At 36.9% G+C, this 24,185-nt stretch overlaps 1 protein-coding gene across 1 annotated transcript in view; it reads right to left on the reverse strand.

Annotated features, from left to right (window-relative positions):
- thsd7bb (thrombospondin, type I, domain containing 7Bb) overlaps positions 1–24,185 on the reverse strand; it is a 48,747-nt gene that overhangs the window by 23,441 nt on the left and 1,121 nt on the right. Inside the window, exons 2-13 of the mRNA XM_053634953.1 lie at positions 20,871–21,119; positions 19,079–19,239; positions 17,579–17,734; positions 15,490–15,690; positions 10,768–10,959; positions 9,090–9,324; positions 5,976–6,091; positions 5,753–5,885; positions 5,046–5,149; positions 2,588–2,779; positions 1,456–1,755; positions 17–195 (exon numbers count right to left, since the gene is read on the reverse strand). Of these exons, the coding sequence (XP_053490928.1) occupies positions 17–195; positions 1,456–1,755; positions 2,588–2,779; positions 5,046–5,149; positions 5,753–5,885; positions 5,976–6,091; positions 9,090–9,324; positions 10,768–10,959; positions 15,490–15,690; positions 17,579–17,734; positions 19,079–19,239; positions 20,871–21,119 (2,218 nt within the window). The remainder of the gene's footprint in view (positions 1–16; positions 196–1,455; positions 1,756–2,587; positions 2,780–5,045; positions 5,150–5,752; positions 5,886–5,975; positions 6,092–9,089; positions 9,325–10,767; positions 10,960–15,489; positions 15,691–17,578; positions 17,735–19,078; positions 19,240–20,870; positions 21,120–24,185) is intronic.

Below are 24,185 nucleotides of genomic sequence, written 5' to 3' on the forward strand. Positions count from 1 at the left end.
GCAACGCTATTCTCACCTGATTTTTGACATTCAGTTTTGGACAGGGTCGTCCTCCATTAAAAGGCTTCTCTCTTAACCAGCGAGCACGCACTTTTACTCCCCCACCACAGGGGGCGCTGCATGAGGACCAGGCAGACCACTCACTCAGCCTGCAGTCGAGAGGACAGGGCACTACACACTTTTCCTCTTCAACACCTGGAACACAATACCTGTTAGTATTTGCAGAGGCCAACAAACATGTGCATCTTATTATTCAGAGAAAAATTATAGACATGTATGTGGAATCATAGACATATACATGCCTAAATTATTGAGTTTACAACCACGAATTGCTTTTATTTCTGCAGCTATGCAAGATTTCCAAAAGCCAGTGATTTCCAAAAGGACAGTTTTAGAGATTTAGAGCTTAATTTGCCTTGTGGAGCTTAAAAAAAAGTTACAGATACACATTTATTGACTGCTGCATACAGTGCCTCTAGGCTTCCATTATAAGTGGGTTATGAGTAAATGGGTTTTCCCTTCTTTTCTCAATACAGAGAAAAGTCTGGTCAAAATTCTTATTCATGGTAATCACCAAGATGCTACAAAAGCAGTAGACAAAGATTAGGTTGAAAACATGTCAAGTATTATTTTAAGACAACACAAGAATTTAAAACAACGATTAATATTGTCATACCGACTACATCATTTGAAGACACTAACTAACAAACAAACAAACTAACTAACTAACTAACTAACTAACTAACTAACCAACTAACTAACTAACCAACTAACTAGAGTTTTTGCAATAATATTATGTTTTTGTAATTATGATGCTATTACTGCAGGAACGTTTCATATTTAAATTTTTGCCGCACAACTCCACTTCTGATACCAACAGCATTCAAAGAACCTTTAAAAAGGTTTTCATTCACCCACATCTTATGAACAGAACACTTCATGTTGTATTTTGAATAATTACAGCCCCCCCCCCCACCAACGTGTTTCATTGCCTGTAATTGGTTTTACACTTGAGTTTCAGGTTTAGTTTTGAGAGTCTAACGAGGACAGTCAACAGACAGAAATTATTCTAATATTGTTTTCTCCCCTCCCATCATTGCAGATAACAGTCACTTAGGCAGTTATTCTTTGTATATCACCTGCCAGCCTAACCTCAGATGCAATTTATAATTTACATGCAAATTAGTGCAGTTTGTTTAGAATCTTAGAAAATTAAAGCTGATGTGTATACAGAATAAATCAGGTATATATCAGTTTCATATATGGGTTTATCAAACAGCTGAAAAAAAATTATATATTCAGCATTTGTGTATAAGTAGTAACTGAGCAAAACTTTTTACTTTTTTAATTTTTATTTTTATTTTTTGTAAATGCTACAATATTTTTTTCCTATTAGTGGACAATGGTGTATATACCCTACTGTATACCAGGTAAATGACTTGGGTAATGCCTCACCGCTGCTATTGCAAAGAGCAGGATTAACCAGATGCTCAAGATGGTCCAGACATGCCAGGGCTCTATAGCGCCACCCTTGCCCACACTCCTTGCCCTCTCCATGTATATGCCAGCCTTGGGTGATCCTCTGAATCAGATGGGAGCCCCTCTTAGTAAATGGATAGCCCACAGGTTGGTGGAGCTCAGGGAGCAGGCATGGAGACCATGGTCCATGGACTTGTGTATGATACTTAGAGCAGGGACATGCTTCTCTCTCCACGAGTGTCTCCTGCTGGCAGCGCCACCATTTCTTACTGCGGCCTGGAGGATAACAGGGGACATGGGTGGTGTCATTAGAGAGATGTTTTCATTACTCAGTCTACTCTAAAACTGTCTTTTTTTTGGGTGAAGAAAATGGTGCCCAAATGAAGACCAAAAACAGACCCCCTCTGCAACAACCTGGTGATTTCAGTATCAGACACTCTACTAGTATATGCAGGGCTATATTACTGCTTGCTGCTGCAAACAAAACTTTATAAAGACAACCTCATAAACTTTTTTTAAATGAAAAGTTGTAATGGTGTTCAAAAAATAGTCAAAAGTTTCACTATTACTCTGATGAAAGCACTGCGCAGATGTCAATGCGCTAATAAGATTCTGTTAGTTGTAGCCACGTACAGTATGTAACTGTACAAGTCAAAAACTATTATATTCATTTATTATGCGTTTACTCTAGTTACAAACAAGTTGTTTCTACAGATACACAATTTCAAGTGTTAATTCTCTGCATTTTAATCATAACTATAGGCTTACAAAAAGATGGACTGGTATCCCATACAGACTATATTCCTATCTTGCACCAAGTATTGCCAGGATACACTCCAGATCTACCACAACCCAGACCAGAATATATGAATATAGGCTGAATAATGAACTAGACTATGTATTTACTATTGTATAAAAAAATCCTCCAGCTTCCAGCTTACCTATTTTGCAGAACATTCACATTATATATATATATATATATATATATATATATATATATATATATATACACACACACACATACATACCACACACATACATACCATACATACCACAGACCTGGCAAGCAGACATGTGTCAGTGTCTGTGCTTGCGTGTGATACTGTACCAATGAGTGAACGAGTGCGAGTGCGCCAGCCTCCACAGCCCTGGCACTGGGAGAATTTGCTCCAGGAGCTGAAGATGCAATCATCTTTGCATGCCACCCTGCACTGCTGCACTGCATTGGGCATCACCCCAGCCCACCACACACACTCTGCCATATCTGCAGGAGCATCGTCTATCCCAGCACATGTCACTGCTATGGAACAGAATGACAGATACCCAGAGTAAAAATGAGCAATACTGACGAATGAGCAGAAGGAATGAGGAACTGTTCATAATTTGAAAGTATAGTTTTTCACCACTAAAACATAAAATGAAATACATTCTTATCTGATGAGAAATTTCAGAGTTAGTTAACAATTTCAATCCCAATTTGTTTAATTCTCATTCACTAGTTAGCTTTCCCCTATAACATGACTTTACCATACAGGAATCAGGGTGAAGACTAGTATATGCATCCTCCAGAATATGTAAAGCTAGTCACTGCATCTTTTCCAATTCACTTTTCCAATTTCCGTGGAAAAGGTGTTAGGGCGACCGCTTATCTGATGCGCCATTCAGGAGCCAGTTAACTCCTTCTATACAAACACGACACACACTCAAACACTGGCAGCTGCTCAACATTACAATAATTCTTGTTGCTAGGTTTACATAGTTGGCTACATCCCTGGTGTGTGCTAACTGGTCCCTATTTACATTTAAATGTGCATAATATGCACCGTGGGCCTAATTACAGTGAGACAGCATGGTGATGATGAGCTATGTAAAAGTTTCTGTTTCAAAGATAAAGTCAGTCATTACTTTCTTAAAGACCATATATATACAGTGGGGAAATGAGTATTGAATGCATCAACATTGTTTTCAGTAAATAAATTTATAATGAGGCTATTCAAATGAAATTTTCACTAGACTTTGGTATTAAGTCAAGAAATCCACACATATAAAGACATCCAAACATAAAAGTCCATAAATGAAGTTATGTGCAATAAAGTGGAATGACAAAAAATATTGAAGACACTAAGAAAAAGCAGTTCTCTAAGGCAAGGAAAGGCAAGGAATCAGCTGAAATCTGTAAGTAATTATCTGTGCAAATTAATATCAGCTGGGTTAGTAAACTGATTTTTTGTTACCAAGGTGTCACACAAAAAACATCTCATGATGGGTAAAAGCAAAGAGCTCTCCCAAGACTTTCGCAACCTTATTGTTGCAAAACATATTGATGGATTCAGATACAGATGTATTTCAAAATTTCTGAATCCTCCAGTAAGCACCATTGGGGCCATTATGTGCAAGTGGAAGCAACATCACTCCGTCATCAACCGGCCACACACAGGAGCTCCTCGCAAGATTTCTGACCCAAGAGCGAACGACCACTCGGAAAGAGCTCCAGAAACACTTGGAGGCAGCAGGTACCATCGTCACAGAGAAAACAATAGGCAATGTACTCCACTGCTCACGCTCACCCCGCAAGACTCCATTACTAAAGAAAAGGCATGTCGAAGCTCGTTTAAAATTTGCTACAACTCATTTGGACAAGACTATGAAATACTGGCAGAGTGTAGACGAGAGCAAAATGTAACTTTTTGGCTGCCATACTACACACCATGTTTGGAGAAGAAATGGCACTGCACATCACCCTAAAAACACTACACCAACAGTGAAGTTTGGAGGTGGAAGCATCATGGTGTGGGGCTGTTTTTCATCGCATGGAACTGGAAGACTTCAAATAATTGAAGGAACGATGAATAGAGCCCTTTACCGGGAGATTCTTGGGAAGAATCTGCTGCCATCCACTAGAATGATGAAGATGAGACATGGGTGAACCTTCCAGCAGGACAATGATCCAAAGCATACAGCAAAGGAAACTCTCAATTGGTTTCAGAGAAAAAAAAAAATCAAGGTGTTAGAATGGCCCAGTCAATCACCTGACTCGAATCCAATTGAACAAGATTTAAAGACAATATGTTTAGAAGAATGGGCCAAAATCACACCTGAATACTGTGGCCCATTAATTTATTCATACAGGAAGTGTGTTGAAGCTGTCATTACAAACAAAGGCTTCTCCACTAAGTATTAAATACATTTCAGTTAGCGTGTTCAATACTTTTTTCCTGTGTCATTCCTCTTTATTACACATAACTTTATTTATGGATTTTAATGTTTGGATTTCTTTATATGTTTGGATTTCTTGAGTTAATACCAAAGTTTGGTGAATATTTCATGTGAATAACCCCATTGGAAATATATTTACTGAAAAGAATGTTGATTCATTCAATACTTATTTCCCCCACTGAAGATATTCATTGTATTACTGCATAATGTGTACAGATATACAGGTTTCTTATCTTTTTAAGAACCAAAAATGTGGATTTTATTGCGAACATTCATTTAAAACATTTGAGCAGTAAGTCAACCACCCTGGTAGTGCTGGTTTAATCCAGAAATTACAAATATTCACTCACCTCTGGTCTGCAGACCAAGCCCACAGGTTTCACTATGGCTACTGACCGCCTGTCTCACTGAATCAGGGACCAAAATGCATTGATGCCAACGGTGTGTCTGCCACCTGCCAGAAAAAAAAACAGTTCTGAAACATTACAGTAAGGAACATTACAGCTCATAAAAATCATACAGTATGTGCATATAGATCTGAAAAATACTAGGGAGGAATAATGAAAAATCCAATGGACAAAAATAAAACTAGTCTGCTACTATGTGGGTGTCACAACAGATACAGGACAGTAGCCCTCCCCACCAGCAGAGGTCAATGTCTCCAGAATCCTAGTCAGTTGCTCATTTCCTGTTTCCTGTCTACTTCTATATAAGTACATGCCTTTCAGTTATTAATCGCAAAGTATTGCCATTCATTTGCAATTGTATATGTTCTCAGGTGTGTTTTCCCTGATTGCTATTTCTGCAGTCCCTAATTGATGATTAATGCCTAATATGACTTTTATAATCTCTGCACATAGATCCTAATTCTTCTGCTGAGTATGGACAGACCGTTACAGTGTCTATGAACCAGAATTCTAACTTGAAAAGATATGCATCAGAAATGTTACTGCAATTTCAGTCATCAAACGTTATATTTAACATTATACACAATTATTATTTCATTTGAGCTTTGTAAACATATATTTCATGGATATATTTCAGCTCCAGATTGCACCTGTATGTTGGACACAGAGGTTGCGGGTCACATTCTCTCTCCTCGAACAGTGTGGCTGGACATTCCTGACCACCACTGGCTGGCCTCTGAATGATGATCCTATGTCGGGATTGGGTGCTAATGGTGGTGTTCACTGAGAAAACAGGTTCTGATAGTAATCAAACACACAAAACTGGATAAACATTGTACATTTACCTATAAACAGATTTGTATCTATATTTACTTGGTGAGCAGGAGGTTGGACAAGGACTCCATTCACTAAAAGGTGTAACGATGCAATCCACCTTGCGTGGAAGAATACAGGAACGCTTCTGGTCTGGACGGGTTGATTCAGGACAGCTAGAGAAGTCAATCATATGAACACATGTGGATTTTAGTTTTGAAGTTATACAAGAACCTGACGTTTTTTTTCCCCTTCCATTTTCACTTTCTGTCTGAGTCTCTGACTGGAATATGCCACTGATGTTTAACAGTTAAAATTATGCATTTATTTGGAAACAAATAATTCACAATAAAAAAAAAAAGATAAGGTTTGGTTAAACAGGAGGCTGTATTCAGGGGGCTGTATTCAGAGTTGGCAACTAAAGTTGGCAACCTAAGTCCTAAAATATGGTCCAAAAGTAGTCAATATTTATGCAAATGTGTTTATTCAAAATTTGGCTCTGCACCTGCTTAGTTATCCAAGATGAGGTTTTCAATTAACATCTAGACCACTTCCTTTAAACATAAGTACTTGCCTTTACAACTGAAAAAAAAAACAACAACAAAAAAACCAAGGATAGAAAATATGGACTGAACAAAGAAATAACAAAGTTTTTCATTTAAGTTTTTTAAAATAATATATATATATATATATATATATATATATATATATATATATATATATATATATATATATATATATATAATATTAGTAGTAATGTAGTAATTATAATATAATTACTACATTAATCACTGTGTCACAACTTAATGAACCATGAGTTACTAAATCAAAGTCATGAAATCCTAATGTGTGCATGGCATATAATTTTTTTTCAGCAAATTTTTAGTTTTGATTTGTCAAATGTTTCATTCAAAGCACTTTTCTAGATGGCGGTTTCAAGGATACACTGAGCAAGCATTCTTCTGGTACGTTAAAAGTTCATTTCAAGTGTCGTTCATAATTTTAACCATATTTATTCTAGAAAAGAAGTCTCCAGTAAACATATGTGCTCCATGCAAAACAAGAACAACAAACAAACAAACTTTTGGTGCACTTAAAAGGAACAATATACATAATAATGACAATGAGTCTTTAATGAATTAATAGTGAAAAAATTGATCAGTCCATCCTGGATTACGGGATTTTGTGGTCGCATAAATGAATGCAAAATCAAGTAAACTCTGAACTATTCGGAAATAAATAAATAAACAAACAGATAAATAAATAAATAAATAAATAAATAAATAAATAAATAATCAGCTTGCAATTTTTCAAAATGCACATAGTTTGTCCGTAGATTTGGATCAAGATGTCATGTGATGTCATCACAACGTGCATTCAGTGAAAGCCTTCTTCAATTTACATCTTTCTAACATGAGTAGAGCTTAAAGGGTCTCATTTACCAACAAACATCACTGCGAAAGACCGTGCAGAATAATTTCGTGCAATTGCAATTTTACTAATTCAATAGTTTTCTGCAAAAAAGCACAAAAAAGTCTGCAAGTTTCATTGCAAATTTTGAGAGAGAAAAAAGCCACAGCAAAATCATTTATGGCTGCAACAATCACAAAAAAACTCCCTAAAATCCTCTCCAGAATGATTTATGTACCTAGTATTAGCCTTGAACGGAATTTCATTAAAAAAAAAACAACCAAGTGTATTTACATCCCAAAACATGAATTTCAGAGTGACACATTTTGGATAAATCAGACTGTTGCACTGGACTTGCAGCCCAAAGAGAGAAAGAAAGAAAGTTCTTTATTGTTATACACATACACTATAATGAAATGCTTTCTTTGCTTAGTCCAGTTTGGAAAGGATGTTGGGGAGTCCCTGGAGCAGTTGAGGATTAAAGACCAAGTTCAAAAGTCCAACATTAGCAGCTTGGCAACACTGGCAACACTCTCAACCTTAGGATCAATAGCCTAGTACCTTAACTGCCCTCTTCAATTATCTGTTTGGCAACATTGCAGGCTTGTAGCCAAGTGTTTCCCAAGAAACTTTATATTTTTATTTATAGCATTAGCGCTATAAAGACTCAGTAGAGTAGATTTTTAAGAGACTAGTTTATGAATGGACTTTGACCCCATCAGGGCTGTGAAGAGAACAGTAGATATGCTTAGATATGTCTTTAGGAAATAAAATAATATATTTGAATATCTTTATCAACGAATGACAATATAAATAGAATACATACAGTATAATAGAAAAGCTGAAAAGTTAGTTAGTTAGAAAATTGTGGGCATTGAATCCACATTCTAGCTACAAAACCTAGACAATATACTGCAAAAGCAATGACATGGAACACATTTATTAATTAAATTCACACCAGTGCATCATGTAAATCATGTAAGCACTATGACTGCACCTGTATCCAGAAAACTAATGGCCAAGTGTCCAATTTTGTCGATAACTTGAAAATTTTTAATTATAACATAGCTCAATAAAAACATAACATGAGACAACGGGGCACAAAAGAAACTGCAAATGCATCTCTTTTGCGTTACCCATGAATATCACTACCATACACACACTTTGCTATTCAAGGACAGATTGCACAATCATGACATCTTTGTAGATTATGAGTTTAAACAAAGATAAAACAGAATAGTGAACATATGGTTGTGTTGTTTCTGCAGAGCTTCACTTGCACATGTGAATGACAAGCAGAATATAAAACATACGCAATGTAACAGGTGTGTCTATGTTTTATATGCTGCTAATGCAGCTGGTGTGGATTGAAATGTTTGTTTTAAATGGATATGTCTGTGATGTAAAAAACAAACAAACAACAGAATTAATGAAAGCAGTTCCTTCATTTATTCATACAGATAATTATTGAAATTCAAGTTATTGTACTATCTAGCCAGTTCACCTGATGACAGCCTTTGCATAGTAAAATGAGCATATTCTTGTACTGCACACATTTCTTGGTGAAAGATGACTTATTTACTGTCAGTAAACAAAAAGTTTTTACTTTCTAAATGTAACTAGAGTAATGAATTTGAAGCGGTACTTTGACTGTTACAAGTATTTGTTCAGCACTTTTACTCTAACTTAAATAAGACATTTACTGTATGTACAGTATTTGTACAACGTCTGACACCCCTGCTCTATATTCCTTGTAGTGCGTACCTGTTTGGCTCCACCTGTCCACCATCGACTCTCCTGCAGGACACACGGCGAGTCTGTATCCCAGTGCCCCAGGCCCGTTCCTCCACCTCTTCCTGCTCTGTGCTGTTCCTGTATGTGCGAGAGTCTGGAGTGCAGGGGCCCCACGGAGAAGTATACCAGTGGTACACTGTGTATGTCTGGGTGCCACAGGCTCTCCATTGCTCCAATACAGGTGCAGGCAAGCATCCCTTTCCCTCTGTATTCACAAAGTAGGCTCACTGACTAATGCAATACTTTTACATTTGCAGTTCAACCTGGTGAAAACACACTCTATAGCACACTGTATAGTGTGACATAAACAATGAAGTCTCGCTGAGAGGTAAAATCTCTCACTGGGTGTTAGGAGTGTACATCGAATTTTCAAATCGAATTCCATACAGTCGGGTCCATAAGTATTTGGACAGTTACACAATTGTCATAATTTTGTCTCTGTACACCAGCGCAACGGGTTGGAAATGAAGCAATGTAGATGTGATTGAAGTGTAGACTTTTAGCATTAATTCAAGGGGTTTAACAAAAATATTGTATTAACCATTTAGGAATTACAATATATATATATATATATATATATATATATATATATATATATATATATATATATATATATATATATATATATATATATATATATTACAGAGTACCTCCTGTTTCAAAGGCTCAAAAGTAATTGGACAAACTAACATAAGCATAAATATAAGGATTATTTTTAATACTTGGATGCAAATCCTTTGCAGTTATTAACTGCCTCAAGTCTGGAACCCATGGACATCATCAAATTCTGAGTTTCCTTCAATGAGATGCTATGTCAGGCCTTTACTGCACATAAAATACATGAATTGACTTGATTACAAATCCACTGTGGTAGTTTACAGAGGCAAAATTATGAAAATTGTGTCACTTTCCAAATATTTATAGACCCGACACTATATGGCATCACAACAGTTATATATCACTACAGTGTATATATAGGTCTAAATGTGTAAGAAAAGCATTCAGATACATTTTTAATTCAGCTGTCAGTAAACAAAACATTTTATCTCGTCTTGAACAACAGCACTGTTCTACAATCCACTAAAATAAATAAAGTGGGACAATCAGTGATGTCCATTTCCTTTTCAATCTTAGACATAAATAAGAAATGTTTCTACTTTCATGTATGTATAGGTATGCATGAGTGTAGAAATATGTGACTCTTTCAAACATTCTAGCACATTAAAATACTGTGTAACTCACTAACTGTGCATAATACCGACAATTATCCATAAAAGTATTCTCTCCACACATAATATTTGCCAATATCTACTGCCTAATAGCAGATACCATTTGTGACACGTTGCACTTTATGGATATAAAAAAAACCTCAACAAACTAATAACTGCTTTCAGACACAAGACATGCAAACAAGTTTATTTGCATGTTATCCACCCACTGTTTTTGTTTGCCATCCATTATTTTGCCACAGGACTGGCAAGTGGTGCATTTTAATTTGAGCCCTCAAGCAAATCAATAATTTAAGGCTAGTTTCACACTTGGTGTTACATATTCAGTGCAGTCGTACTTGCCATAAATTATAATTAAGATTAGTTGTCCAATACTGTGGCATTCGTGATGTGTTTTAAGAGAGGTAGAAATGTCTTACGCTCTCCTGAAGGTGCGAGAATGACACGGGAGCGGTTTTGTTTGCCCTGCACTTGTTTCCTGGAGCAGCAGTAGGAGCAGGAGGACCAGGAGCTCCACTCTCCCAGCACGCAATCATCAGGACACAGCATCTCGCATGGCTTCTGGAGTGGTGGAGGATCCCCTGAACACCGCTCAGTGGGAACAACGTCTCCTGTAGGATGAGAACGTGTTATCAAGTCTCTGCAAAATGTTCTATTTCACTTGTTGCATTCTTACTTTCTTTACGCTAGATTGTTATCTGTGTTAGAACTGAGGGCTTTATTGACATGAAGAATCAAAAATACAACAAAAGGTGTGCACATCCAACGCGCCATAATTGGGCTCAGGTGCAGGACAACAAAAATAACAATATGGATAAAAGAAGTGTGATGTCCACACACTGAATTTACAGCTCCAAACAACTTTTTATTAAAAGCACAACGTTTCGACCGTCAGGTCTTCATCAGACACAATGTTCCTGATGTGCCTGATGAAGTGCCTGATGAAGACCTGACGGTCGAAATGTTGCTCTTTTAATAAAGTTGTCTGGAGCTGTAAATTCAGTGTGCGGACATCACGCTTCCTTTTTCCATGCTATAGCAACGTGACTATTACATCATTTACAGTATTGCCAAATACATTTTCTACAAATAGCAATGAATATGGTCACAGACACTTGCATTTATACACTCAATCTTACACACACAAAAGAAGTGAGATCAATATCATACATACTGGCACATAGAAACAAATCACGTGTAGAGGGATAAGCCTCTTATTCAGTGGCTCTACTTGTCTTTAGAAACCCACAGAGGGTAACATCTCTCCAAGTACTAGTCCTCTATGGTTACAAAAAATGTGCAAATGGAGACCTTTTGTAAAACTGGAAATCAATTTGAAAAATGTGCCATACTAAAATGTAAATTTTATGAGCCCCGAAATTACCACTGAGTCTGTTATTTTATAAGGGTGTAATTTAATTCCTCTCTGGAAAATAGCACAGCGTCTAGATTTTTAGAAATGGCTGTGCTGGACAGGGTCGTTTTCCTGACTGATCAAGGAGAAGGATATTAGGCATAAATCATGGAGGCACAGGGGAAAATGGATAGAGAATGTCTGTACACAGAAAAAAATCCACATAGTCTTGTTTGGTATCGGTTTCTCTGATATTTGTGTAAAAAGAGGTTAGCTAACTGCAGAGGTAGGTAGAGTAGCCAAAGATTTTACTCAAATACAAGTAAAACTATTCATAAAAATAATTACTCAAGTAACAGTAAAAGTAATAATGTTAATAATTACTTGAGTATGAGTAATAAATTATCCAATGAGAAGACTACTCAAGTAGCAAATTACATGTTACTTCAGATCTGATTAAAATACTTCAGATCTGATTAAAATCTCTCTCTCTCTCTCTCTCTCTCTCTCTCTCTCTCTCTCTCACTCACTCACACACACACACACACAACAACAACAACAACACACACACACACACACACACACACACACACCAAAATGCAAACATTTTCCCAAGAGTTGACTTTCTTAACATGTTAGCAACACAAGTTTGTCAGCATCTGCAATTAAACAAGACAACAGAGAACAAAAGAACAGACTATGGTGAGAAAGTGTGTGTAGCGCGAGAGAGTGAGTGTTTGTGTGTGTTAGTATGTTTGTTTGTTTGTGTGTGTGCATGCATGTCCTGCCCCCGTCGACATGCTCGCTTCTTCCCTCTCTGCAGGACTGAGCCGCTAAAAAAGTTAGCAGTTGTTGCGTTCGCATTCAGACCACTGGAGCGTAGTGCAGACTCGCGACCTCATTTTACGTGATATAAACTAATGATTAAAATGACACATATTCATTAATATTTAACAGTAACGGAGAAATGCCACTGATTGTAGCAAAGTAAAAGGACATTTCTGTGATTAAAAATTAACTTCAGTAAGAGTATGGCCAGTTTGAAACAGTGCCAAAAGTTGAAATACTTGAGCAAAACCACAAGAAAAATGAGCTTTTTCAATTATTTATTCACAGAAATATCAGTAGATGTGATATTCTTCTGTGGAAAAAGTAAGTTGGCCTCAGATTCTAGTATTGCCCTCTTTAGCAGAAATAACTTCTTGTAAGCATTTTGCATAATTGTCCACCAGCCTCTGACATTGCTTGATGGAATTTTTGACCACTCTTCCGTGCAATATTCTTTCAGTTGCAAGATGTTTGAGGGTTTTCTTGCATGTTCTGCCCGTTTCACACATTTCACACAATCCCCCCACAACATTTCAATGGGATTCAAATCCAGGCTTTGTGTAGGCCATTCCATAACCCTCCATTTCTTCTTTTTGAGCCATTCCTTGGTGGATTTGCTAGTGTGCTTAGGATCATTGTCCTGTTGAAAGGTCCACTTTCGGGTTCAACTTCAATTTTTGGACAGATGGCCTCACAGTATCTTCAGGCACTCTTTGATATGATGCAGAATTCATAGTTGAATCAATGAATGTAAGCTGTCCAGTCCATGAGGCAGCGAAGCAACCCCAAACCATAACATTTCAACCAACCTGCTTCACAGTTGGTATGAGGTGCTTCTTCTGAAAAGCTGTCTTTTGTCGGTGCCAAGCATGTCTGCTGTTACTGTGGCCAAACAATTCTATCTTTGATTCGTCTGTTCAGAGCACATTATTCTAAAAGGCCTGGTCTTTGCCTATATGCTCATTGGCAAACTGTAGTCTTGCTTTACTGTTCTTTTTAGACAACAAAGGCTTTTTTCCTGACACGCCTCCCATGTAGGTAAAATTTGTGCAATCTCTTTCTGATTATAGAAGCATGCACTTTGACACCAACAGTTGCAAGACTTACTAGCAGATCCTGTGATGAAATTTTGGGGTTCTTGTAGATGGTCTGCTCTTGGGCTGAATTTGTTGGGACGGCCAGTCCTGGATAAATTGGAAGTCGTCTGAAATCTGCACCACTTGTAGATGATTTTCCTTACAGTGGAATGATGTATTTCAAATAATTTGGAGATCTTTTTAAATCCCTTGTCAGACTCATAGGTATCCATAACCTTTTTTTCTGAAGGCCTTACAAAACTCTTTAGATCTTGGCATGATGACACCACACACCTCAATAACAAAGGTAACACCAGACACTAGATATGAGAAGGGTATAAATTAGACTGGTTCCACCTGCACTCCCTAAGCGGGTTCTAATCACTGGCACCCAATCTTGAATTTTAACGTGTGATAAATGTAGGGGTATACTTACCCCTATCCCTACAATTTCATTGTATATTTGTACAATTTCATGTCATTTGATTGAGTGAATCACCTTTATTAATAGTCTTTGTTTCAAAGAGGATCAAATGTTTGCTTGTCCAAATATGTCAAAAAAGCCAACAATTTCCATGGGGTGTACTTTTTCACATGACTGTATATATTACAGGCTATACAGGTTAAACACAACATGTGACAAAACAGAGAACTTACAGTATATAGGGGTGCTAATTATGGGAATCACGAAACGAGTATGGGTGATTACAGGACACATCATGGGGTCATGGGATTTGCAGGGCTGCTGGGAAATCCTGGGAGTCCTACAACAGTGCTGATGTGACACCATCTCCTACGAATTCATACAGTTTGTTGGATAGAAACATTTAATCACAGTATTAAATGTCTGTAATGATTTGAAATAATGAAGTGGATCTAGAGATACATAAATGTCCATTGCGGAGATGGTGGATTGTTTAATATGAACATTAATGGGATAATGAGTTGACATCAGAACCATGATGTTACATTCTAATAGTGAAAGGCGTTAGTAAGAGATTGACTAATATTGCAACATGTTTGTTTAATGATTGTCTAAGTGTATAAATGAAGAATATTTTGCATATTGAATTACTGTCACATTCTTACTGGAATATATCATAAAAAAATCCCTTATTATGGAAAATCCCTTATTAACATACTAAATATAAATAAGATCCCAAGCAATGCTAGCAACCCCCAAAGCTGAAATGAAGCCTACATCATGTACAGTCACGGCTGATCTGAGCATGAATGAAATGCCTTAGTTGGATTTTTTTCCCTCAAAAAGAATATACAGTCTATATTTCCTGCAGTGACCATCCATATTTGAATGATATTTGGGGAGGTTTGTGACTTGCTTCACACACTCAGAGGGTTTAAAAGTGTCTAAAGTGCTTGCATAGTGTGTGTGTGTGTGTGTGTGTGTGTGTGTGTGTGTGTGTGTGTGAGATAGAGAGAGAGAGAGAGATGCTACAGACAGTCATGAGACATCTGTGCCCCTGACTGAAACCCCAAAGGAGCCTTCAAAACATGGCTGGAAGCCTTTAGCTATCATCTCAGGGACAAAATGTATGGAGCTCTGCTCACGCTGGTCACAGAGGCTACTATATACACGTCTCTTTGTGTCTAATGACAGTCATTAGCAGAGTGTCCCATGATGTCCTGCTCTCTCAAAATCAGTGTGTATTCTGATAAATGAGCCACATTTATCTCTGTGGGGATGAGGTCAGTCGGGCCAGCGAAAGACAAAGAGGATGAAAGCAGAGAGAAACATGATGTCTAATATCATGGATGCAACTCTGTGTATTTAGGATACAGTCCTGCGAATTAAAAAAAATAGCCATGGAAGGTGGAATGAAAGGACAAAAGAGCAAAGAAATTTTTTTAAGTGTGACGTGTACCTGTCACAGCAACACATTCCACTGTCTGCTCTTGGGCTCCATGGCCACAAGCTCCATCCTGAGGCATGCATGATCCTTGTGATGTCACACGCCACAGGAAGCTTATGGGGTGATCACAGGTCATCGCTTCGCTAACATGAGGGCAACTCTCGGACTCACCCCGGGGCTCCTCAACAATAAAGCGCATTCTGAACTTGAAACCTGAGAGAGAGAAACTGGATCAGTGGCGTGATGTGTGTGTGAGGTGGAATGCAAGGCGTGATAAATGACAAGGTAAGTATGAAATGGGGAGCTGCAGACGTCAAAAACCAGGAGCATTTTTCTCATTATACTCATGCCATTACATTCAAATTTGAGCAATTTGAAAACAACAAACAATCCAGAGGAGATTGCACTCATCTAATGTCTCACACAGAAAGCAATCTGAAGCTGCAGATGAAGTTTTACTTTTTAATGTAATTTTTTTTTTTATACTTGCATAATGATTTAACTGGTACAATGAAGACAAACAGCAGTGAAAGATCAATGCAGACTAGTGTATGAAAAGAGAACAATGCATTTCGTAAGTCAGGGGAGAAATACAGAGAAAGCTGCTAATTAAGTATAGACTAATTGACCCCTGTCTACACATCATAAAGATCAAAAGTTCTACACTGAGTTGTGTTGAAGCATAGTTTGAATGTAAATGGCCACTATATTCAAGTTACACCAAGTAACAAAGTTTCAACACAGTTATAACTTAAAACTTAAACTTAAACCTACCCCCTAATAGGTGTAATGTTCACAGCAAATAAAACTACATTCTGTTCACAGAGAACAATGCTGTCATAAGTAGAGTAAAAAAATGCATTTGCATGTAGTATATATCCTTTTTTGTTTTCTTTGTTATTTTATTCAGTTGGATATTTATGGCATGTGATCAGAGGACATGGAACATATAAACTGCAGAGATTATAAGACTTCATATAGGCAATATTTTATATATCAGCCAGTATAGTAAACTCTTTCTACTATAGTGCAAAATATCATCAAATTGAGATATGGGCATGGTAACAAACACTACAAAATGCTTTAAAACTATTATTACAATAAGTGTATTTTATTTTTTTTTTTAGATTAAATGTGCAGGTGTTATTTTTTCATTGCTATGCATCATTACTAAAATACAAATGCAAAATTAGAGATGGATAAATTTAGTCAGTACTTTACTGTGGAGCACAATCTTTTTTTTGATTTTCTCCATTTTAAATATAACTAGCTTGAAGTAAATACATTACACTAAAGAAAAAGTCAGACAGTAACCACTTCAGTGGGTCTCGATCCCAGATATAGTGGACCTATTTCCTGTTTATGTTGTATAGTGTTTCTGATGTTCCAACACTGTGCAACAAAGTTTTGATTGACGATCACTTTGCTAATAGTTGCAACGTACCTTAAGTGTCTGTGGTTCAACTGAAATTTTACACCATGCCAGTTTTAAACTTACTAATCTCAACATATTGATTAGGATAGACTTTTACACCAGGACTAACAATCAACCTTAAGTTCGGCTGACGCGAATGACCACAAGGTTAAAAAATCCCAAGTGATAAATGACAAATAGAGGTACCTTTTATCCTTTAATGTGAAGAAATGTATAATTGGCCTATAATTCTTTCCAATGCAATATTCAGTATTGCTTTAAGAACTTTGTCATACACTCCCTTAACAGTTAACAGTCCCCCTTCTCATATTCTTTTCATTTTCCCAGACACTAATCACATCTTTGTTTCACTATGTGTTAACATCTTGTTATACGTGATATATGTCTTGTAAATATCATACTGTTTTTGCTGTTATAGTAGTTATCTGTATTGTTAAGCTTCGACTTTTGATTTCCTATGGTTTCGCGACATTGTCCAACATACAGCCAATAAAACTCTAAAATAGAGAGACAGAATAAACAGGGGTTAGGAGTATATGACGAGGAGAATTCTGTACTATTGACATTAGCTCAACCTCAACAGGAAATTAGTTTGTGCTGGAAAAGTGTGCGTGTACTTAGATTAAATTCTCTCATGAGCTTTGAGTGGGATGGTTCATCTCTCACCTTTTATTCCAGGATGATCTATACTGTTGTCATGGATACAAGGTCCCCAGGGTGACCAAGGGGAGAGTTGGCAAGGTTTCGAACAGGGAATGGAACAAAACTGGATCAGTGATGGAGGCGGATTAGAGCAGAAGTTCTGCCCAACAGGTCTGGACACTGTGCAAACAGAGAGACCGATGTTATTACATTAATACAATATAATAACTTGTTAAAATATAAGCAGTCCTGCCTTTTCTGAAGGTCACTATGAAATAATGTTTCAGACAAAATAAAACACACTGTATGACCAAAAGTATGTGGACACCTGACCATTGTACACATATGTGGGCTTTCCTCAAACTGTTAGCACAAAGTTGGAAGCACACAATTGTATAGCGTATCTTTTTATGCGGTAGCATTACAATTTCCCTTCACTGGAACTAAGAGGCCCAAACCTGTTCCAGCATGACAGTGCTCCTGTGCACAAAGCGAGCTCCACAAAGACATGGTTTGTTAAGGTTGAAGTGAAAGAATTTGAGTGGTCTACACAGAGTCCTTACGTCAACCCCACTGAACACTCAACTAGAATGCTGACTGCACCCCAGGCCTCTTCACCCAACATCAGTGCCTGACCTCACTAATAGTCTTGTGATGCTCCAAAATCTAGTTTAAAGCCGTCCGAGAAGAGTGGAGGCTGTATTACAGCAGAGGGGGATTAAATCTGGAATTGCATGTTCAAAAAGCACATTTATTTTATTTATTGTAAAAATATAAATAAAAGTTTTTAAAAAATTTATAGTGGCACTAACTTTATGAATGTGTTTATACTTGACAATATGTACCACAACAAAAACCTGAACTTTATACTGTCACTTTTATTTATCAGTGTTAGTAAACTCTTAAATAAAAGTTTATTAGTTCAATAACATTTTTTGGTGCCCAAGAAATCTTTGATTAATGGAGCATTTTTGTTGTTGCCACAGAGAACACTTTTCCCCCCACCATAAAGGTTACAATGATTTGGACATACCTTTGTTGTGAAATATAATTCTTATGTGATTATTATGTTCACTGTGGCAACAACAACAAAAATGGTTTTTAGGAAGTCAAGGAAGAGAAAATGGCTGATAAGTGCAACTTATCAGTAAAATAGTCTAAACTGAGAACTTTGTCCAAAGTCCTAACACCACAAGACAAAACAAACAAACAAACAACAACAAAAAAAATATATATCCAATTTAAGTAACCACACGTTAACCAGTATCTGAACAGAAATCACATCCACACCCGTGGCAGTGCTGCAGTATCATCTTTCTGAAATTTTATTATATAAAATGATATAACTCCCATATGAAGCTAGCTGTTATGATAAGAGTGCGGAATAGCATGGTGTTAAAGAGCCATTTCATGAAACATTAAGGAACTGGCCATGCAATCATAATATTCACAAGAACACATGGCACTGCATAACAATTCAGCATTCCTAACTCTCAGGATTTATGTAAAGAGTGATGTTCTTACTGTTAGATTTTGTTGTGTTGTCAAATATCCTGACACAGTAGGCCTCCCGGGTCTGGATCCCACCTCCACATAGAAAACTGCTGTTACCATGGCGATGATCCTGCTGACTGATAAGAGGTCTCACCTGACATGAACCCCAGTTTGTCACCTTCCAATCATACCTACATTATGGACATGTGAGATAATTCCAGTGTGTTAGGAGCAAGGTAAACACGGAAATGTGAAGTGTAAGGGAAACACACACCACACCACACACAAGTCAGAATTTTAGGATGAAATAATTCTATACAGTGGGGGTAATAAGTATTGGACGTGTCAACATTTTTTCCGCAAATATATTTCCAATGAGGTTATTCACATGAAATTTTCACCAGATATCAGTATTAACTCAAGAAATCCACAAATATAAATAAATCCAAATATTAAAGTCCATTAATAAAGTTATGTGTAATAAAGAGGAATGACACGGGAAAAAAGTATTGAACACGCTAACTGAAATGTATTTAATACTTAGTGGAGAAGCCTTTGTTTGTAATGATGGCTTCAACACACTTCCTGTTAGCCATTTGGCCCATTCTTCTAAACATATTGTCTTTAAATCTTGTTCAGTTGGATTCAAGTCAGGTGATTGACTGGACCATTCTAACGCCTTTTCTCTGAAACCAATTGAGAGTTTCCTTTGCTGTATGCTTTGGATCATTGTCCTGCTGGAAAGGTTCACCCACATCTCATCTTCATCATCTTGGAGGATGGCAGCAGATTCTTCTCAAGAATCTCCCGGTAAAGAGCTCCATTCATCGTTCCTTCAATTATATGAAGTCTGCCAGAACCATGTGATGAAAAACAGCCCCACACCATGATGCTTCCACCTCCAAACTTCACTGTTGGTATAGTGTTTTTAGGGTGATGTGCAGTGCCATTTCTTCTCCAAACATGATGTATGATAGCCAAAAAGTTACATTTTGCTCTCGTCTGACCAGACTACACTCTCCCAGTATTTCATAGTCTTGTCCAAATGGGTTGTAGCAAATTTTAAACGAGCTTCGACATGCCTTTTCTTTAGTAATGGAGTCTTGCGGGGTGAGCGTGAGCAGTGGAGTGCATTGCCTATTGTTTTCTCTGTGACGATGGTACTTGCTGCCTCCAAGTGTTTCTGGAGCTCTTTCTCAGTGGTCCTTGGCTCTTGGGCTACTCTTCTGACTATTCTTCTGACTATTCTTCTGACTCCCTGGTCAGAAATCTTGTGAGAAGCTCCTGTGCGTGGCCAGTTGATGACGGAGTGATGTTGCTTCCACTTGCGGATAATGGCTGCAATGGTACTTACTGGAGTATTCGGAAGTTTTGAAATCTGATTCCATCAATATGTTTTGCAACATTAAGGTTGTGAAGGTCTTGGGAGAGCTCTTTGCTTTTACCCATCATGAGATGTTTCTTTTGTGATACCTTGGTAACAAAAAATCAATTTACTAACCCAGCTGATATTAATTTGCACAGACAGGGGGTATGATTATTTACAGCTGGTTCCTTGCCTTACCTTGCCTCAGAGAACTGCTTTTTCTTTGCGTGTTCAATACTTTTTTCCTGTGTCATTCCACTTTACTACACATAGCTTTATTTATGGACTTTAATGTTGTGAATTCTTTATATGTCCAGATTTTCTTGAGTTAATACTGATGTCTGGTGAAAATTTCATGTGAATAGCCTCATTGGAAATATATTTACTGAAGAAAATGTTGACGCGTCCAGTACTTATTCCCCCTACCGTATATAATGAATATTTCTGACAGTTTACCTGGGACAAAGGGGAAGTAACTCTTCCACTGAGTTACAAGTCTCTACTTCTTCTAGGTCAGGACATTCTTCTCCTCCATCAATAGGAACTGTCCTCACACTGCGCGTCCTGCTCCTAAAGCCTGGTGATTGGTCTGTTGTCCTACAGGTTTTTGAGCACAGACTCCATGCTGACCAACCAGAAATGTCACAATCTCTAGGCATCACGCAAGAGCGAAAGTTTATAGGGGTGCCAGCATGGTCACAAAGACTGGAAATGGAGAAAAAAAGCTCATGATCATTATTCACTGTAGAGAACTGCTCCAAGTCTAAAAGCTTTGAAGTGTTATATAAAACTTATTGATACTAAATTCCAAACTATATTTCAATATAAGGCAAATATTTGTTTTCTGGGATCTGGCACATCAGACAAAAGATTGCTTTAGAAAAAAAATTGCATTAAAGAAAATAAGTGAGGTCTCAAACCTGAAATGTTCTGCATGCCCACTATACTTACCTAGGTACCACTAAAAAAATGTAACTTTTGGACTTAAGTTGTAAATCTAAGGAATATGAATGTGCAAACTGTTTATATATGTTCATGTATCAATTGTAATGTGCTATAGAGATCAGTTTTTGTTCCAAAGAGCTAGGATCATCCTGAGCCGAGACATCGAGGTTTCCATAAACAGATGTATAACCAACATTTGTTGTGCGCCATGACTCAGAGATAGCCGTCATAGTTAAAGAAAGTAAAGTTGAAAGAAAACTGATAATTTTGCAATTCCAATACATAGAGATAATCACTCAAAAAAATAGAAAAATTAAAAACAGTTGAGCACCCAACTTTTCAATTATTGTACCACTTGAGATCCAATAAATAATAACAATAAAAAAGGGTCATAAAAAAATTCACTTTGCTTTTTGATTTAGTCCTGCCCTGAAAAAGCTATTTCACTGATGTTTACATTTAGTTCACAAGACACAATAATAACTGTATTTACACAAATGAACTAATTCAAAAGTTTACACATGCTTGATTCTTAATACTGTGTGTCATTATTTGGATGATCAACAACTATTTTTATGTTTTATGATAGTTGTTTGTCTTGAGCAGTTAAATTTCTTCAGAAAAATCCTCCAGGTCCTGCACATTCTTTGCTTTTCCAGCATTTTCTGCATATTTGACCCCTTTCCAAAAGCGGTTATATGATGGTGAGATCCATCTTTTCACACTGAGGGACTCGTATACGACTATTACAAAAGGTGCCAACATTCACTGATGCTCAAGAAGATAGAACAATACACTAAGAGCCAGGTGGGGTGTAAACTTCTAAACCGGATGATCAGTGCAAATTGTTATTATATTGTTTATTTTGTCCCTGCTAGACATGACACGTGTAATGATATTTCATTATTAAATGGTATATTGGCATCGGAGCAGACATATTTAGTCTACTGCAAATTTATGAATACTGCATGAGCCTAATATTTTCAGGTGTAGTAATTTCTTTTCAAGATAACATAAATACATAGCTATTCAGAGGAAAACAGATAAGATAGGAAAGACTTAATTCTGCATTTATTATTCTAATTTTGTGAATATTCTTTTAGTTCTTCTGAAAAGCAAATGTGATGCAAGTTATGATAATAGTAACAGCTAATACAGTTTATAGACACAATAAAGACATAATTAATCAGGATAATAAACTGATTGGGCATTTCCAAAAAAGTTAATGACTTTCCTCAGTAATTACATTATAATTTATAAACTAAGAACAACTAAATTTGGCAGAGACATTCAAATTTTTCAGTGTTAATATGATTAAGCATCTGCTTGAACATTTTAATAGGTATGCTAATTAACTCTCATAGAGTTTAATTTAAGGATCAGGAGAAAATGTAGGAGTTGTACTCAGTAGTTAGTTTTGGTTCATGGAAGTCTATATTGAAAAATGTAGATCATATATTTTACTGGTGGCATCTAGTTTGAGGATCCTGAGTTTTGAGACATGCTAATAATATGCATGTTGGATCAAATATTAGCTGAAAGGATATGAAAGCAAACACTGATAGATGCACTAAATGCATGGTTCAGATAAAAAAAACAAACTATTTTTTCATTATTATGCTTGAATGCTTGAATATCTCTCTCTCTCTCTCTCTCTCTCTCTCTCTCTCTCTCTCTCTCTCTCTCTCTCGCTCTCTCTGTTGAGCTACACAAGTTAATCCCGAGATACCTGAGATCCTGACCCCTTCTGCACTCCGGACCTGCCTGATCCATCTTGATGCCTACTTCTGCTTGTAGTTCTCATTACTTGGAAATCACTTGCGGCTGACACGGACATCCTAAAGATACATGAAGATGCCTTTGGACTCCAATTGATATGAACAGTTAAGCTATGATGGCTTAGGACCACAATTGCTAGTTTTAGAACCGTAATTGTCACGAACAGTTTTGCAGTCAAGTCTCCATCGATGAACAGTTGATAACTTGAATTTCATGAATTTCCTGGTAACACAATTGCACTTTTTGACCATCTAGTACACAGTTATAGAATGGAATTAATTATAATTGCACTATCCATTGTCATCTAGATGAGGATGGGTTCCCTTTTGAGTCTGGTTTCTCTCAAGTTTTTTTTCCTCATATCGTCTCAGGGAATTTTTCCATGCCACCGTCGCCTCTGGCTTGCTCTTTAGGGATAAATTGATACATTTCAAATGTATATCCTGAATTGATATATTTCTGTAAAGCTGCTTTGTGATAATGTCCATTGTTAAAAGTGCTATACAAATGAAATTGAATTGTACTGAATAGCATCTTTACATATTTGCATTTCACATTTTATTTGAAAATTTCCTTGATTTTTCTCCCCAATTTGGGCACCTGCTAATCCCCACCAACCAGCAAGCTCTCCCCTATCATACGACAGCTTCTAACTAGAGAGGGTTAAGCTAACACATTCTTCCTCCATGACACATATACCATCCAACCAATCTTCATTTTCAACTCTTGTTTTATCCATGCAAACAGCAGATACTGTTGATTCATGTAATGTTGCTTCATTCGTACATCCTACGCATTCATATTGAATAATGCTAGCCAAACTGTTTTGTGTGTATTTATCATATTACTGTCTGTGAGAAACAATATCTTAGTAGAAAATGGAGAAAAATGAATTTTTGGTGAGTATGAAAAACCTCATAATAAACATATAAATGTACACACATACACAGACACACACACACACACACTGCACACACTGCACATTTCATATTAGACCTGTGAGAAGACTAAGAACTGCAAACAGAACAGAGAGAAATATTCCTGCAG

Source organism: Ictalurus furcatus, chromosome 10 (assembly GCF_023375685.1).
Source record: "Ictalurus furcatus strain D&B chromosome 10, Billie_1.0, whole genome shotgun sequence".
NCBI classification, from domain to species: Eukaryota; Metazoa; Chordata; class Actinopteri; order Siluriformes; family Ictaluridae; genus Ictalurus; species Ictalurus furcatus.